This window comes from Piliocolobus tephrosceles, chromosome 5 (assembly GCF_002776525.5).
Source record: "Piliocolobus tephrosceles isolate RC106 chromosome 5, ASM277652v3, whole genome shotgun sequence".
Classification (NCBI taxonomy): Eukaryota; Metazoa; Chordata; class Mammalia; order Primates; family Cercopithecidae; genus Piliocolobus; species Piliocolobus tephrosceles.
Genome location: NC_045438.1, coordinates 82,681,527 through 82,699,656, shown reverse-complemented (window position 1 = coordinate 82,699,656; position 18,130 = coordinate 82,681,527). Strand labels below are relative to the sequence as shown.

The window sequence follows — 18,130 nt, the reverse complement described above, 5'->3', positions numbered from 1 at the left end:
TCTTTTACAATTTGTGTTGTTTTTTTCTCTGTCTCGTTTTCGTCCTGTTCTTTTGTAGCGCAAGCGTTTTCCGGGAGCGGTGGTCTTCATGATCCGTTGAAACAAAGCTTCTGAATGGCTGCTCCACTGCAGTCTTAAGCACTTTCATCACTAATAACGAGGAGCCTAACATCCCTAAGCCTCAGGCTTTTGCTTTTATTTCCTCATAGCTGTTTTATCTTTCCCACAATACACACCACACACCTTCAGGTTAAATCACTGGAAGTGGAGTTAGCGAATCTTTGCTATATTAATTTTCCAAGTAGTGTTGTATTGAATTAAAATAGAACTAAAAATGTTCATTCAATTACTAGTTTACTGGGGACTTGCCTGCCTCGCCTGTTGGCATCCTGGGGCTCCCTATTCCTAGCTTTGTTCTGGCTATTTCCCCTCTCGTGGCCTGTTACCTCCCCTGTAAAATGAAATATAGCATCTACCTCAGTTGTGTATCTCTAATGTACTGAGAATAGGTCCTGGCACATGTAAGAACTCTAATCATTAGTTCTTTTGAACTTTACCAGGCATTGTATGAATGATGCTAACTGCATGACCATATTATCAATAATATATATATATCAAATTTTGTCTAATACATTAGCTGTAATAGTTCACTAACCTTTTAAAAGGAGTGAAGTTAAATACTCCTTGCCTTTTTTAATTATACTGATGTTGTGAATTGTTCATGACTTGGGTCCGTTTATGATGAGGACTTTTCTTTTATATGGGCTCTATATTTTGTTTTTGTCATTTCTTTATACATACAGAAACTTTATGCAATCATGTATTTTTGTGCCTTTTGAGGCTTTTCATTTCCCATTCAGACCTTTGTAATTCATTTTTTAAAATCTTTCATTTTTAAAAAATATTTACTCCATCTAGAATTTACTTTGGTTTATAGCATCATGTGGATCTACGTTCTTTTCTAGATGTTAAGCTGTATCAATATCATTTATTACATAACTTATTCCTTTTTCGGGGCTTTATGTAATGGATGCCTTTTTGACTGTATGATAAATTAGTGTCTGAGTAATCTGTCCAGAATTGTTTCATCTTAGGGTTTTTAATTTTTGTTTTATATGTATGTTATTATTTGGCAGGACTTTAGTTTCTTGTAAAAAATTCATTAGTACTGTTCTCCATAACCTTTTGTATCATTTCCCTCCAAATCATCTTGTGATCTTGATTGGAATTTTGAAATAGTGTTGAATCTATTCATTAATATGTGAGAAGACACTTTTACATTATTTATTCTTCCCATCAAGAAACACTCAGGCCGGGCGTGGTGACTCACGCCTATAATCCCAACACTTTGAGATACCAAGGTGGGTGGATCACCTGAGGTCAAGAGTTTGAGACCAGCCTGACCAACACGGTGAAACCTCGTCTCTACTAAAATACAAAAAATTAGCCAGGCCTGGTGGCGCAGGCCTGTGGTCCCAGCTACTAGAGAGGCTGAGGCAGGAGAATCGCTTGAACCCGGGAGATGGGGGTTGCAGTGAGCCGAGATTACGCCATTGCACTCCAGCCTGGGCAACAAGAGCAAAGCTCTGTTTCAAAAAAAAAAAAAAAGACTCACTCATGCTAGACACTGGTAATGTTATAAGTCATATACGCTCCTTGCTCAAAGACTCGTGCTTTGGACAGAAAAACCTCTAAGTTCAATATAGTGCTAACAAATAATGTTGCGGTTCATACTGTGGGAAATTATTCTTCCTGGAAGGCTTGTCTGAGATAGGTATTTGGCAGAAAGGCAGAATCACTAAGAGGATTCCAGACAACACATGGAAACACTGGCAGGGATGCTGGGAGAGAAGGGACAGGAGAGTCAAATAAGAGCCTCATAGGTCACATGAAGAAGCTTGAATATTACAATATTACCCTCTTCACAAGGGAGAGCTCTGAAGGGATTTTCAGCTAGAGAACTTTTAGAAAGATCTTGGATGTTGTGAATAGCAATGAAGTGAAGCAAGCAAAGAGAAGTTACTGGTCAGGATACCATTGAAGTAGTCCCTGCTAGAGATGAAAAGAGCCCCAGTCACAGTGGAGTGGAGGGAGCGGGAGGGATGGGATAGGATAGGATGTCCAGAAGCCTGACTGGACAAGATGATTAATTTGATTGGGGTATGGAAAGAGATGGAGAAGGAAGTAAAGCAGATGTATAGGTTAAGTCCCAAGTTTGTAAACAGGGCAGCTGTTGGAGTGGTCATCCCAGATGGGGAATGTTGAAGGAATGGGTTTGGGATAGGGGAATTAGAACAGAGTGACATTTTGAATGTAATGCATTTGAAGAGTCTGTTGCCTAAGTACAGCCCCAGCACTTCCTGGACCCCCGAATGGAGAATTTTATAGTCCTTTTGCTTCAGTGATGGTGGAGGCCATGGGAGTGGTGAAGTTGTCCAAAGTGAGATTTTATTGTTGTTGTTGTTGTTGTCGTCGTCTTGCTCTGTTGCCCAGGCTGGAGTGCAGTGGCACAATCTCAGTTCACTGCAACCTCTGCCTCCTGGTTCAAGCAGTTCTCCTGCCTCAGCCTCCCTAGTAGCATGGGATTACAGGTGCACGTCACCATGCCCAGCTAATTTTTTGTATTTCTAGTAGAGATGGGGTTTCTACCATATTGGCCAGGCTGGTCTCAAACTCCTAACCTCAAATGATCCACCCACCTCGGCCTCCCAAAGTAGTGGGATTATAGGCGTGAGCCACCGCACCTAGCCCCAAAGTGAGATTTTTAAGACAGCATGGAGGACTTTTGTGTTCTGCTGTCCATTGCTTAGATATCAGAAGTTACCTACTTGGCCAAGGCCTGGGGGTTAGGGGGATGGGCAGGATGGCACAAGTGTTAACTATCAACATGGCAGATTAATGTATCATTACTCCTGCAAGCCCTGTTGGCAGCACAAGTTGAAAATGGCACTCTTGGGTTCCTGCTTCCTGGAATTCCTACTGTCCGTGATCTCATGAGCTAACCCAGGGCCAAGAGAATCACTCTGGGCACACCAGTTTGGGAGGTCTAAGATGGAGCTTCCAAAGGCAGATATAATAGATTGCAGCACTGTCATAATATTGGTGTCCTTCCCTCCCAGACTCAACCCTACTGGAAGAGTAAACTGCCTGCCCTATAGAGAGCTTTAGCCAATGAAATGTGAATGGATGCAACATCATTTATGGAGGAGAATTTTTAGAAGCCTCCTTACAAGGCTCCACCAACTCACCCTTTTCATTCTGCTGCAAACCCAGTATATTATAGCTCAGCCTACCATGGACATAAATGCAAATAATAAATCAACCCTTGTAGTAAAAGCAACATTGAAGTTGGAGGGTCATGTTAGCACAGCATAAACTAGTAACAGCTGACTGATCCAGTAGAGAAGATCAGTCCCCTAGCGTACCTTTTATAATCCTGTCATCTTCCATTAAGAATAGTCACAGATTACATAAACAGTGGTATATGTTTTAATAGTTTTCAGAATATAAGCTGCATAGCTTTTTAGAATAAAAAATAATGATATAACTTCAGGTCTATGCTTTGGGACACTTGATTAAACAATAGGGAATCTGTGTCTTTGATGACCACCTCAAAAGGGTGGCAGACTTCACAGTGTAACTTGGAAACAGACAAGGAGATAGATGATTACAGCATGACATATTGCCTGCAAAAGAACATTCTGACAGAACATTAAGTAGAACAGAGCACACAGTTTCAAGTATTCAAGCACTGCTTTCTGGCAAGAAAAAACTGCCTAAAAATCAGTTTCTTTTGACTGGAGCTGCTGAGTTCTGGACACGGCATTTCTCTCCCAGAATGAGACTGGCTCAGTCCAGCTTGAAAGCAGTGTGAGGAATGACTCTTCCCCTTAATCGTTAAGAAAAAAAAATGAACTAAACAAATAAATTACTACAACAGGGACCATGGCACTGAATGAAATAAAGGGGCAGTCACCTTCCCATCATTGCATAGTCTCCCGAAGCAGCAAGTGTGAAAGAGGATACTGAAAAGCCACTTCGTTTTTACACAGCCTAAGGATCGTTTTTATGGATGACTTACTTGGGCTCCTATAATGTCCGGTTGCTTTATGAGAACACACACACACCACATTCTTCCTACCCTCTAAGAGAAGGTAGTTCCTTTCACAATAAGAAAATACAACCTCATACTCTCCAGAAACTGCAGCTGTCTCGGCCACTTGACAGCTTTTGGGTACACACTGTGGGCTTGGCAAGGCAGAGCTTAGAGCAGGGTCAAAAGGGCAGCTCCCTTTAGTCCTTTATACAAAGGACTGTCAGAGTCCCATGCTCCCGGCAGCATCTCCTCAAGGCACAGGTGCCCAGATCCCCTGCAAAAGAAAACGGGCAGCTGGGCTCCAACAGTGGGGTATGACCTCCATCCAGGTCAGGGCTTCCGAGGGAGGGAAGAAGGATAACTATTCTCTAGTTACGAGTTCAGGCACCTGCTGCTGCTTCCAGGTTTGGTATAAAAACCTTAGCCCAGACAAAGCCAGGAGCCAGAGTGTGTTCTCTAGGCTGTAAGATCACGTTATAAAATAAAAATATTACAATAAAATTTTTTTGTAGTTGTCCAAAAGGGAGCACCTGGGTAAGCAATGTGACCTTCTGAGCATGGTTAAGTCTCACTTTGGACTCCTCTTTCTGTTCTATGGGTGGTCAGAGGCTGTCACCAACTCAAACCACTGTCTGAGGGCATCGCTGAGTGTCTCAGGAAGTGCGTTTACATCTCGAAGAATGATATAGTATGGGAATGGGAACTCTTCCATGTAGGATCGGATTTCAGGCATCTCTCCAGGTCCTTTAAATATCGGTACTTTAATGTCCAAGATAGAATCCTGTCAACAAAAGACATCATGAAATGGGGAGGCAGCGATTAAACCAGCATCCTTAGCTAGCTCTTCTGTGATCTCTTTTGCTAACAACTTTTACATCTGCTGTGTCTTATTCCTGCATATGAACCTAGCTTTTATTACTAAGTAAAAGAATTTTCAGAACTCTACCAAGAAGGAGGTAGATGTCTTTCTGAGTACCCCTTCTAGGAGGATGGACACTGAAAAAAAGGAAAAGGGACAGATAGGAAAATCTGCTTTCCCTACAGTGGTGTCTCCCCACCATCCACTTGGAATCATTCACACTAAATCTTTACCTTCCTATCAAGGCCTTAATGTGACTCGCAGAGACAGTGCTTCCCTGGAACAGAACTGCCCTGTAGGCATATTTCACTAAGACAATGGATGCTTCCTGCTGTGAGGAGGGCTGCTGAGACATAAGTCAGTGTGGAAACACCTGATCTCCATTTCAAAGTGGTCAGTACCCATTATCAAAGCTGCAATACCTGCACTGACTTTTGCATAGAGGGAAATGATACCCCACAGAGGATGGTCATTCTGAATCTTGGCTCTCCCACTCATTACCTGTAGCCACTATGTGTTTCAGTTCCTTCAGTGTAAAGTGGGAATAATGATCCCTACCTCACTGGCTTATTGCAAAGATTAACAGAGAAAATACAAGTGCCTACAATGGTACTTGACAGAATATCATGAATGCTGGGAGTTCTCAGTATGACTGAGTGATCCAGGCCATATTTCAGATTGAACAGGTTGAAGGGAATCCTCACTTTATCTCCAGAAATGGTGGCTTTTAGTAGTCACTCACCCGTGAACTGGGATTGTCCAATATAACAAAGATGACAAAGATGTTCGCATTCCGGGCAGCCTGAACTGCTGCCAGAACTCTTTCTTTGCCCTCAAGGAAGAGGCCTCGCCCATCAGAGACTACCAGGAGGAGTTGTGCAATTTCTGTAGACCATATAAGAGGAAGCAAGGGAGTAAAATGATCAGCCATTTTTAATAACTCACAACTACCCAAAGTAGGACAAATTAATGTAGGCCTAGTCTGTACTATTAAAGCTAAACAGACTTCTAAAGCTGATGAATTCTGGGCACAAACCTAAGGGACCTCTGATGACATCTATCCCTTAGAATGCTTGAGTCAGAGACAAGGCATAATAAGGGATACTAAGTACGCTTCTGTCAGTATAGCAGAATTTCTCAATAGTGATTCAGGAAACGTTAAATTCTGCTCAACTTCAATTGTAGAGCAACATACTGTAGATGAGAATTAAAACACTAGTTTTATGGCTATAAACTTTAAAAATGATAGGACTGAGTAGGGCATTAGAAGAAAGTAGCCAAATCAGAAATCTGGAACTGTGTCTTCCAAATTTCAGTCACCACATATAGTCACCTTTAGATTTCTGTTAATTCCTTGTACCTAATTTCTGTATTTTTTCCCCTTGAAATTTGACTTGTTTAAACAAAACCAAATAGAAAGGAACCATAAACACTGAATAAAATGTTTTAAAATTTTTGCTACATAGTGTTTCCAGCTAAAGATTATATAGTACTTGAGTTGAGGGTGGGCTGTTTTCACAAATGTTGAGAGGTGTGAATAACTTGCTTCCATTAAAATCTGAAGCTTCTGCATGATACACTGAGAACACTGAGAGATTTTTGGAAAGAACTAAAGAAATGGCATGTTTCAAGCCCCCAAAGTTTACTTGTGGTTGGATTAGCTGGCTGTTAAATTATGTCCTTCTCTACTCTCTTCTGTCATTAAAATATTAGAGAATACAGTACTTGAAGGGGACTGGTTTCAGCATATACCCCTCACCCCCAGTATACCATAATACACACATATTCAAGTCCAGAGATGGTCCTGGAGAACCCGCATACATGAAAAGTTGGCCCTCCATATACTCAGGTTTCACATCCCTCAAATGCGGAATTTTCAATCCACTTTTGGTTGGAAAAACTCCATGTGTAAATAGACCTGAGCAGTACAGACAAACCTGTGGTATTCAAGGGTCAACTGTAGTCTTTATATTTAATTCCACACACCTTGCTCCTTTCTCTCACAAATCTGAACTCTTATCAAATAGTTAGTGTCTAGATCCCCCATTGATTATAAGCCTCATGAGTACAGGTTCAAAAAAGATTTCTGAATGAATAAATAAGTAAAAATCAGCTCCATTGATTTATGTCTTTTCCTGTGGAGCACACCTGTTAAAACACAGTGACGGGGCATTGAGCTGAAGCAAGCAGCTTGGGAATACAGAGTACAAGAAAGCGTTTTGTTTAGGAAGAGGAAGGCATGCAGCTCACCTGGACTGATGTTCTGTGAGAGCTGCTGAGCGGCTGCAAACATGCTGGCAACAGACTCTAGAAACTAAACCGGAACCAGAAATAGACAATTGGAAAACTATGTAAATGCTCTTTCCACTGTCAGAGAGACTGATACTTCTGACACTGAAGTGATTATCAGATAACCACCTCAGGTTTATAGACCATCAACTAACTGTCCCTTCTGGCCACATGTAGTTAAAAAAGGAGGATCCTTGGATAGAGACATTCTGTTTTATTATTTTTTGAGAGAGGATCTCACTGTGTCACCCAGGCTGGAGTGTAGTGGCACAATCTCACCTCACTGTGGCCTCAATTCCTGGGCTCTGCCTCAGCCTGCCACCAAGTAACTAGGATTACAGGTATGTGCCACCACACCTGGATAATGTTTTTTATCTTTTGTAGAAATGAGATCTACGTTGACAAGGCTGGTTTTGAATCCCTGGCCTCAAGCAGTCCTCCTACCTCAGCCTCCCAAAGTGCTGGGATTACAAGTGTGAGCCACCATGCTTAGATGATACAGGCCTTCTCAAGCACAGGTAAGATGTCTGTCTAACATATAACCCACTAGAGTTCTGGAAGATACCCCAAAGTAAAAGAAGTGCTTCTCTGGGGCATAAGAAATCAGTAAGTCACTCAAATAAACCAAACAGCGTCTTTCAAGAACAGAAAACTGAGCAAAAGAGAAGGCAAGAAAATACAAAATGTCCAGGGCAGCCTAGAAAAAGCAAACTGAATCAGAGCAGGACCCAGGAGAAATATGATCTCATGCTCTGTTTTGAACTTGTGTCCTCCTGAGTAGGTCACTGGCTTTATTTCATATCATTTCTTCTCTAAGCTTAATGAGGGAGAAAAATAGGTCATGGCCCACCTGATAAAAGTACGGGAGATGGGTTTGTTTTTACAGAATGTTCCAAACTACTCAGAAAAGTAAGTAGGGAGCTAGAAAACCAGTGATGCAAAGTCAAGTGATCTCTGAGGAACTGAGAAAAAGAAGTCACACCTTGTTTTATAATGGATGCCAAGGAAGCTTCTATTCCAGTGGTACCCAGGCTGAGATTTAGGACTATCCCTGTCCTAATACTGCATGGGATGGAGGGGGGTTCTCAGCCCAGCAACGTGGTAATCCCAACACTTCGGGAGGCCAAGAAGGGAGGATCACTTGAACCCAGGAATTTTAGACCAGCCTGGGCAACAAAGCGAGACCCTGTCCCTACAAAAAAAAAAAAAAAAAAAAAGCCAGACATGGTAGCGTGTGCCTGTAGTCCTAACTACTAGGTAGTCCTAGCTATGAGGCAGGAGGACTGCTTGAGCCCGGGAGTTCAAAGTTATAGTGAGCTATGATGGCGCCATTGTACTCTAGTCTGGGTGACAGAACGAGACCCTGTCTCAAAAATAAAAATTGTTCTCCCTCCTACCTACACCAGTTTAAAAATAACTGTGCAGAAGACATTTTATTTCATCCTCTTACCTGAGCAATCTTGGTTTTCTTTTGTTGGAATTTGCAGAGACGTAGAATCTGGGACCCAGAGTAATCACTGAACTGCTCATGAAATGGGTGTAACAGCTTTACAGATTCTCCAAAACTTGGGGGAGGAAAACCAAATACAACAGGAGTTATTTTTTTGCTGTGTGATCAAAATAACCAAACAGGTTGTGAAAAGTTTTTACAATGAAATTACAAAGCAACCTTACCTACACACTGCAATCTGACCCACTTCCAGGAGGGTTAGAGCATTTCCAATCACAGCCAAAGATTCAAATGCAAGCTGTGAATTAAAAGTTAATGACATCAGGAATCAGAATATCCTCTAAACCAGAGCCTCTCGACTATTTTTTGCATCAAGATTCCCAAAGAAAACATTATTTTTTTTGTTTGACAAGTAGAGAAATAACATCAATAAGGCTATTCTAGTCACAACAAACCCTGAGGCTTTGGTGGCCTGGTACCACAAATGATGAAACCCAGAATCCATTACACTGATAGGAATGGTCTCCTGTAGACATCGAATAAAAAGTGACCTTGAGGGCCAGGCATGGTAGCTCACACCTGTAATCCCAGCACTTTGGGAGGCCAAGGAAGGAGGCTCACTTGAGGTCCAGGAGTTCAAGAGCAGCCCAGGCAACACAGCAAGATCCCACATCTGTGGTCCCAGCTACTTGGAGGCTGAGGTAGGAGGATCACCTGAGCCTAGGAAACTTGAGGCTACAGTGAGCCGCCTGGGCAACAGAGTGAAATCCTGTCTTCAAAAAAAAACAAAAACAAAATCAAAAAACATTTAGCCAGGCATTTTTTTTTGAGACGGAGTCTCGCTCTGTTGCCCGGGCTGGAGTGCAGTGGCCGGATCTCAGCTCACTGCAAGCTCCGCCTCCCGGGTTTACGCCATTCTCCTGCCTCAGCCTCCCGAGTAGCTGGAACTACAGGCGCCCGCCACCTCGCCCGGCTAGTTTTTCGTATTTTTAGTAGAGACGGGGTTTCACTGTGTTAGCCAGGATGGTCTCGATCTCCTGACCTCGTGATCCGCCCGTCTCGGCCTCCCAAAGTGCTGGGATTACAGGCTTGAGCCACCGCGCCCGGCCTAGGCAACTTATTTCTTATGTATCAGTTTCATCTTCTGAAAAGTGAGGAATATATATATATATTTACATATATGTTATATATATATATATTTACATATATGTTATATATATATTTACAAGCACACACAGAACAGTAATAACCTCATACTTGCAGAATTGTTATGAAGATTAAATGAAATAATAGATGCAGAATACTGAGTTTGCTGTTCTTTTGTCATATTGCAAATGGTAATGAAATTTTCTGATATAGTTATACAGTCTGATCTGACTACATATATATAGATGGATTTTAAATTAGTTTTTTAAAATTTGTTACCTACAAGAGGCTCTTTATGTAAAAAAAAAAAGAAAAATTCATGGACCATATTTCTCAAGGTCTTTTGTTTTTGTTTTTTACGACAGGGTCTTGCTCTCTTGCTTAGGCTGGAGTGCAGTGGCATGATCATAGCTCACCGTGGCCTCAACCTTCTGGGCTTAAGCAGTATAGTCCTCCCACCCACTTCAGCCTCCTGAGTAGCTGGGACCATACGTGTGTGTCAATATGCCTGGCTTGGCTGGGCGCAGTGGCTCAAGCCTGTAATCCCAGCACTTTGGGAGGCCGAGACGGGCGGATCACGAGGTCAGGAGATCGAGACCATCCTGGCTAACACGGTGAAACCCCGTCTCTATTAAAAAATACAAAAAGCTAGCCAGGTGAGGTGGCTGGCGCCTGTAGTCCCAGCTACTTGGGAGGCTGAGGCAGGGGAATGGCGTAAACCCGGGAGGCAGAGCTTGCAGTGAGCTGAGATCCGGCCACTGCACTCCAGTCCGGGCGACAGAGCGAGACTCCGTCTCAAAAAAGAAATAAGTTGCCCAAAGTCATGTGTTAATAAATGGAGCTGGGATACGAACCCAAGTTCAGAGGCTACACTAACTTTTTCCAGTTTTAGGTTGCTCATTAGCCCATGCATCACTGCCCAAAACAAACACTCTTTGGCATCTGCAATGGTGGTATACGTTTTCTATTCAGGCTCCTAAACTTAATATTAGCACTGACAGAACAATAACTCTGGATAATTTCAGACATAAAAGAAATGTATCCTAGATACATACTTAAACTGTTTAAGACTATGCAGTAATATCTGAAAACTTTGATTTTTTTTTTTAACAGTACATTGTTGCATTTTCTGCAAAATAAGCACTATCAGGTTTACTTATTCTGCAACTAGACAGTTAAGAACAAACAGCAGGGTCAAGAAACAAAACAACTTAAAAGACCTACAACAGTAAGAAACTAACACATCTGAGACATCCATTGCCCTTTTGAACTCTTTAAATCTTAGGTCTTATCAAAGATGGTTATCACATTCTCAAAACAGGCCTAACAGGTATTTCAAAATCCATTTTGGTGGCCCAAGGAACATGGTTTGATGTTAATTTCCTATCAAACCGCCACTACATTTCTCTTCCTTACCTGCTTGGTATGGTTGTCTACCATACTAGAAGAGTCATCGATAGCCAAACAAATCTGATACTGGCGTTTACTGGGCTTGGTCCTTCGAAGCCAAATCTTGTCTTTCCGAAATTGACTAGCAATGTATGGAATGACTTTCCGTATGTTCAGTCGTTTCCCAGTTCGATAGTCTCCTCTATTTATTCAAACAGGGGCAAAAATTAGTTAACAACTTTTAATTCCTGAGAATTTTTATTAAGGACAAAAATCACATTAATAATACCTTAAAACCAATACCAAGTAACTAGGAACCTGGTACATAGAAGTGTTTCTGTCAATTGAGGACTAAGTGCAGGATCTTCTTGACCTCTAGCCAGAAAAACTGGACATGTATGTGGCAATAATAATTAGGTCCTTCCAGACACATTTTTTAAAATTAAGAAAAAATACACTAAATATGAATGATTCTGGACATCTTTGAAAAGATCTAGATGAGTTAACTCCTGTAGCAAGTGAATAACTCAACATGTAACAAGGTGGTCAATGCAGACACCCAGAAACTTTTGTGCGAGATAATAATAGGAAAACAGGGTGAGGAATAGCATACTGGTGCCTGTACAGCAGAAGAGGCAACCTAGAAGCTGGCACTATGAATGGTTAGCTGCTGAGTTCAACAGAATCATGAAGCTGCCATCTTCTCAGAGCACTGTGAGGCCTTCCAGAGGGAAAGACTTACTTCAGCTTGGCTGCCTGGGTAGGCTCTAATATGAGACGAAGCTCTTCACATAACCGTTGTGAAAGAGGTGCTGTTAGGATCAGGTAACTCTGCCACATCTCAGCGGCAACCTTCTCCTGTGACAACAACAAATGTAAGTTACTCTCAGAATGTCAGAGCCAACCAAGTCTTCTAGCAAGATGCAGGCCTTAAGCAAAGTGGTAGAAAATGACCTGCACGAACTTTCTCAACAGAAGCACTTTAAATCTTCTCCCAGCAAGCTACCATGTAATTTACTTGATTAAAAATGTCTCTCTTTCCAGCTGGAGGCGGTGGCTAATGCCTGGTAATCCCAGCACTTTGGGAGGCCAAGGTGGGTGGATCACTTGAGGCCAGGAGTTCGAGACTAGCCTGGCCAACATGGTGAAACCCTGTCTCTACTAAAAATACAAAAAATTAGCTGGGCATGGGGGTGGGCACCTGTAATCTCAGCTACTTGGGAGGCCAAGGCAGGAGAATCGCTTGAATCCAGGAGGCAGAGTTTGCAGTGGGTCAATATCACGCCACAGCACTCCAGCCTGGGTGACAGAGTGAGACTCCGTCTCAAAAAAATAAAAAATTTAAAATTAAAAAGAAAAAAGAAAAAAAGTCTTTCCTTCAACCCACACTTCTAAGTGAGAAAGAATGAAACAAGGCAGTTAATTATTGGAATTCATGACCAAATCAGTGCTTTACTCATGTCACCTACAAAGAGTAAAACGTGTACCCTTCATATGGGGAGGGAGATGTGAATGGGTAATTTTGGCACCAGCAGATCCAGCTACTTATTGGTGGATTCTCAGTCATGTTTCACAAGTAAAAGTGGGTGGGGTATGGTGGTTCACGCAGGTAATCTCAGCACTTTGGGAGACCAAGGCAGGTGGATCACCTGAAATTTGAGACCAGCCTGGCCAACATGGTGAAACCCTATCTCTACTAAAATACAAAAAAAATTAGCCGGGCGTGGTAGCAAGTGCCTGTAACCCCAGCTACTGAGGAGGCCAAGGCACGAGAATTGCTTGAACCTGGGAGGCAGAGGTTGCAGTGAGCCGAGATCACACCACTGCACTCCAGCCTGGGCGACAGAGCAAGACTCCGTCTCACAGAAGAAAAAAAAAAAAAAAAGTAAAAATGCTAAGTACAAATCCCTCCAGCAATACGCTCAACACAAAGCCCCATGATTTTTCTACCAACTATGGCAGAGCACTCAATACATATAGGTGGTGAGAGTGATTATGACAATAGATATAAAAGTGAAATGTGTACATAATACTGTAAATTTAGGATGCAAAGTCATTTAAAATAAAACCGCAGGCCGGGCACGATGGCTCACGCCTGTAACCCGAGCACTTTGGGAGGCCAAAGCGGGCAGATCACGAGGTCAGGAGTTTAAGACCAGCCTGGCTAACATGGTGAAACCCCATCTCTACTAAAAAAATATAAAAATTAGCTGGACATGGTGGCATGCACCTATAGTCCCAGCTACTTGGTAGGCTGAGGCAGGAGAATCACTTGAACCCAGGAGGTGGAGGTTGCAGTGAGCCGAGATCACACCACTGCACTCCAGCCTGGGTAACAGAGTGAGACTCCATCTCAAAAAATAATAATAAAATAGGCCGGGCGCGGTGGCTCAAGCCTGTAATCCCAGCACTTTGGGAGGCCGAGGCGGGCGGATCACGAGGTCAGGAGATCAAGACCATCCTGGCTAACACGGTGAAACCCCGTCTCTACTAAAAAATACAAAAAACTAGCCGGGCAAGGTGGCGGGCGCCTGTAGTCCCAGCTACTCAGGAGGCTGAGGCAGGAGAATGGCGTGAACCCAGGAGGCGGAGCTTGCAGTGAGCTGAGATCCGGCCACTGCACTCCAGTCTGGGCGACAGAGCGAGACTCCGTCTCAAAACAACAACAACAACAAAAATAATAATAATAATAATAAAATAAAATAAAAATAAAACTGCTGGTTAATCCACACTACCATGTTAAGTCAGCCAGCAATGATCTAGCTGGCCTTTTCTCAGGATGGCACAGCATAGACTCTTACACAGTTTTTTTCAACCTCTGTCACAACTATTACATCCATTACAGAGCCAGCAACAGAAATTAAAGGAATTAAGCACACCAATTTCTGTTTTAATTAAGCTATAGATCTAGCAGCAAAGCAGGCAGAAACTGATGGACAGATGTAGGCTTTAGGATTATAATTATATTCTCCATATGCCTGGTCCTTTTTACTAAGGTAATTGCTAAGAACCTATTAAGTTTGCTATGTATTAAACAAAAAAAGTCGAGATATTTTACGAAAAAAACAGTGACTTACTTCTTCTGGATTTCCAGATTCACGTGGCTGCCACATTTCCAGCTGTCTCTCCAGCTCCTGTCTTAGCTCATTGACATCTTTTAAAAAGGGCTAAGAAGAAAAAGCCATAGATAAGAGGTGGCCCAGGTTGGAATTGCCAACTTAGTATCACTGGCTGCCTTCCACCCTACAGTATGAACTCAAAGTACACAGTCAAATGCTCCTGAGATTCAAAACTTAATTCAGCAAATACAGTGGCACAATGAGAAGATGCCAGACAAGCATTCTACTTCCCTCTTAGACAATATGGATAAAGAAAACTTTTAACATTTATAAAGCCACTCTAGCAAAACAAAACCCAAACACCCTTAAGTCATCAATAATGAAAATGTTATCTGATTAATCAAATAAGTCAGACTCTTAGCTCTTCATAAATATAGGCACTAAGCCAAAGATTTTTTACTTAACCATCTCAAACTTAATTGTCCTGAAGGTTCCTTACACAAGGATGGTTAGAAAAGTGGGATGTGAGTCCCAGAGGCCAAGGACCAGACCCACCATCACAGACAGGTCAGGGCACTGTGACCCTGTGATTAACTGTTGGAACAGTATCATGTGCTTGAAGAGCACCTATCATACCAATAGTATTCCTAAAAATTTTGAATAAGAACATGAAACCCCTCAACAACCAGATATTCCATAAAGTTCTAAAGACAAAGATTTAAAACTAATTTAAAATGTTATTTTGTTAATTTATTAACACAATGCAGTAATTTGTGAGTTTTACTACCTGGAAGATTGTGTCCATGAGGAACTGATGAGCTGTATGAATGGTAGACTCTCGGCTTCTTTCTGGTTTCTCATTTTCTGTCTCCTTATGGGCTCTGTCTGTTCTGGGGTCTTGGTCTTCCTCTGTTTTAACAGTTTGAATCTCCACTTCCATCTCATCAAAGCCTATTTTCATTTAAGGACATAATTTTACTTATCATAATACTAGTCTGATGACTGACCAAGCCTTTGCTATTGCCCATTATTCCTGACAATTAATCAAACTTCATTCATTCACTCTCCAACACATTTCCACATGTTGATTTCAGAGGTTTCTTTCTGAGACACTCATTGCCAATCCTTACTCTCTAAACTCCTCTTCTCCTCACCTGATGCTGAAGGCAGACGTTCTGGGAAAGGGAAATAGGGGAAATTTTGGGTTGTCCTAAGAAGCCTTTTAAAACTGTATGATTCCTGAAACTATATCCATGTAAAACTTTGATAGAAATAAAAACTAAAAGCCACAATTCCATTTTACAGATGAGGAAACTGAGGCAAAGAAAAGATGAATAATTTGCTTCAACTTGTGAGGTGAGAGGCAAAGCCTGGATTGTCACATAGGGCAGTCAAACGTTGTAACAGTTCTAACACTCCTGAGAGGACAGGATTCGAATTTGGCAAGTTCTTTTGAATTTGCATTTATTCAATTGCTGATAAAGTTATTTTTTTGCCAAGTAATAGAACTTGATTAGCTATAAAAGGGAAACTCCTCATTCTATTTAATATTTTACTGCATTTTATGCTAATAGCATATACTTTTATATAATTGAAAATATCATTTCTCTAATAATATACCTTCTCATCATAGCTGTAGTAAGTACTATTCTGGTTTCTTCTACATATTTTTTAAAAACTAATGAGATTTTGCCAGAAATTCAAGTTTCAGGGGACTCCTTGAAGGATGGTGTCCTGCAACACCCACCCCGTCCATATTTTTGTTTTCTGGTCCCAAACAATATAGTGATATTATTATAGGCAAATTATTCATCTAAGCCATGGATTAGGACATGGAACTGAACACCAGACTACAGTGAGAGAGAACTGACTACTTCAAGTCAGAGAGCCTGGGAAGGATTTGCTCACTAGCAGGACTCACCCAAGGGTGCTGTGGTGCTCGACTTGATTTCCTCTGGCTTCAGCTGCTCCACGTCTACTGCTTTGAACTCCTCTTGCTCCTCTGTGTCCATGAGGGTGTCCTCTATCTCCTCCTCTTCCTGATCCCTGCCAGAGTCTTTTGCAGACTGTTGCTGTTCTTTGCTGGCCACATCTGTCAACAAAGCACGCACCCACACATAAAAATCCTAGTTCTTTGCAGAACAAAATAATGATAAGTGGGTATAGTTTCTGTCATCCTAGCTTCCAAAATGCTACTGATGCAAGTCGTGCCACTAACCAGCTATGTGGCTTGGAGACTTGTCTGTGCCCAAGATTTCCTATTGACCTGATGTAATAAACTGCCTGTTCCCTACCTCCTACAGAAATTATGAGGATATAGTGTAACTATACATGTGACCACAAAAATAGGGTGTTTAACTGGGCTACAGGGTGATTCTAATAATTTATTATATATTTTCAAATGACTAGAAGAGCAGATCTGAATGTTCCTACACAAAGAAATGATAAATGTTTGAGGTGGTAGATGTGCTAATTATCTTGACTTGATCATTAAACATTGTATACATGTATCAAAACATCACACTGTACCCCACAAATATGTATCATTATTATAGGTCAATTAAAAATAATAAAAAGTAGTAGAAAACAAGGCATAGGAAGACAAACATGGGAGTAGGAATCCTAGCATTGTGATCTTGGGTGAGTTCTTAAACCACTTGGCCTCAGTGTCCTTACCTATACAACAGAGATGCTCTAGCTCATAGGATTATTTGAGGAAGTTTGTGATCATGCAGCAAAGGCTCAGAAAAGATTTTTGGCACCAAGCAAAAGCTCAATACATTGACTAAGAAGAAAGAAATGTCCAGTACTAAGAAACCCTGATATCAGGGTTTAGATGTGGCCAACTGTGATTTTTAACTATTATATTTAAGGATGTTTAAAGGGTTTATACTAAACCAAGAAATCTTAATCATCTTCACTTGGTTACAGATCCCTTTGTACCAAAAATAAACTGTATTTCTGCACATTTCTTATGTTTACAAAGCCATTTCCTTTCTCCCCTGATACAAATGTGTACTATTAGCTGCCAAGCACAGTCACACAGCACAAGCTCTTACAGAGAGCTCAGTGGACAAAGGCAACAGTTTTCCCAGGACCATACCATAGGTCTGTGCATCGTATGCGTCGCTGCCTTGTTTAATGTGCTCAAATGCATCTGCATCCTCCACCTGGGCCTGGGGCTGCTGAGCTGGCCCCTGCTTGGCATGGCTGTCCGTATCCACAGTCCTCAGCCTCTTGTGCACACGCTCATTGTGATCACCCATGGAACGTTCATTGTCAGCCTGCCCAGGTTTCCTCTTAAAACTCTGTGAGAAATACAAAGATATTCATCAGAGCCTTGCCTGTCATGACAGAAGGACTCAAAATAAACATAATACCCATCTATAGGGGACAGGATAAGTAAATCAGGTGTAGCCATAAAAGAATGGAATTCAATATAGCTATTAAAAAGAATAGGAACTGTATATACTTATATAGAACAATCTCTATGATATCTAAAATGAAGGCAAAGAAACACACTTTCACACATCCATATATGCAGAAAGTATCTCTGAACGAAGAAAGAATTGGTAATACCAATTTGCTCTGAGGAGGGTCCCTTGGGGACAAGAACAGGATATAGGCTTTTTAGGGGATTGGTTTTTTACACTAATTTTGCATCATGTGCATAAATTATACCCTACTTAAAACACTTACTCTTAAAAAAGCAAAAAGCCTATGGACAATGAAAAGAGTGAGACAGTTGGTGCTGGGCAGCAGCACACAGCACTTGGCTCTTAAGACTTCATGGCCAGAATCAGGGGTCGGGGAGAGACACAGGCAGGGAAGAAGCCCAGTGA

At 41.7% G+C, this 18,130-nt stretch overlaps 1 protein-coding gene and 1 long non-coding RNA gene across 5 annotated transcripts in view; one reads left to right on the top strand and one right to left on the bottom strand.

The window, feature by feature from the left end:
* LOC111538084 overlaps positions 1 to 18,130 on the top strand; it is a 39,878-nt gene that overhangs the window by 947 nt on the left and 20,801 nt on the right. For all 4 annotated transcript variants that reach the window (XR_002730203.3, XR_004228954.1, XR_002730202.2 and 1 more), the window contains exon 2: positions 7,629 to 7,762. This is a non-coding gene — a long non-coding RNA (uncharacterized LOC111538084). The remainder of the gene's footprint in view (positions 1 to 7,628; positions 7,763 to 18,130) is intronic.
* Positions 3,474 to 18,130, bottom strand: part of MDN1 (midasin AAA ATPase 1) — a 188,262-nt gene continuing 173,605 nt past the window's right edge. Inside the window, exons 92-102 of the mRNA XM_023205283.2 lie at positions 17,392 to 17,596; positions 16,210 to 16,380; positions 15,076 to 15,239; positions 14,307 to 14,396; positions 11,972 to 12,087; positions 11,257 to 11,431; positions 8,919 to 8,992; positions 8,695 to 8,809; positions 7,206 to 7,269; positions 5,698 to 5,840; positions 3,474 to 4,877 (exon numbers count right to left, since the gene is read on the bottom strand). Coding sequence (XP_023061051.2) covers positions 4,689 to 4,877; positions 5,698 to 5,840; positions 7,206 to 7,269; positions 8,695 to 8,809; positions 8,919 to 8,992; positions 11,257 to 11,431; positions 11,972 to 12,087; positions 14,307 to 14,396; positions 15,076 to 15,239; positions 16,210 to 16,380; positions 17,392 to 17,596 — 1,506 coding nt within the window. The 3' untranslated portion in view covers positions 3,474 to 4,688. The remainder of the gene's footprint in view (positions 4,878 to 5,697; positions 5,841 to 7,205; positions 7,270 to 8,694; positions 8,810 to 8,918; positions 8,993 to 11,256; positions 11,432 to 11,971; positions 12,088 to 14,306; positions 14,397 to 15,075; positions 15,240 to 16,209; positions 16,381 to 17,391; positions 17,597 to 18,130) is intronic.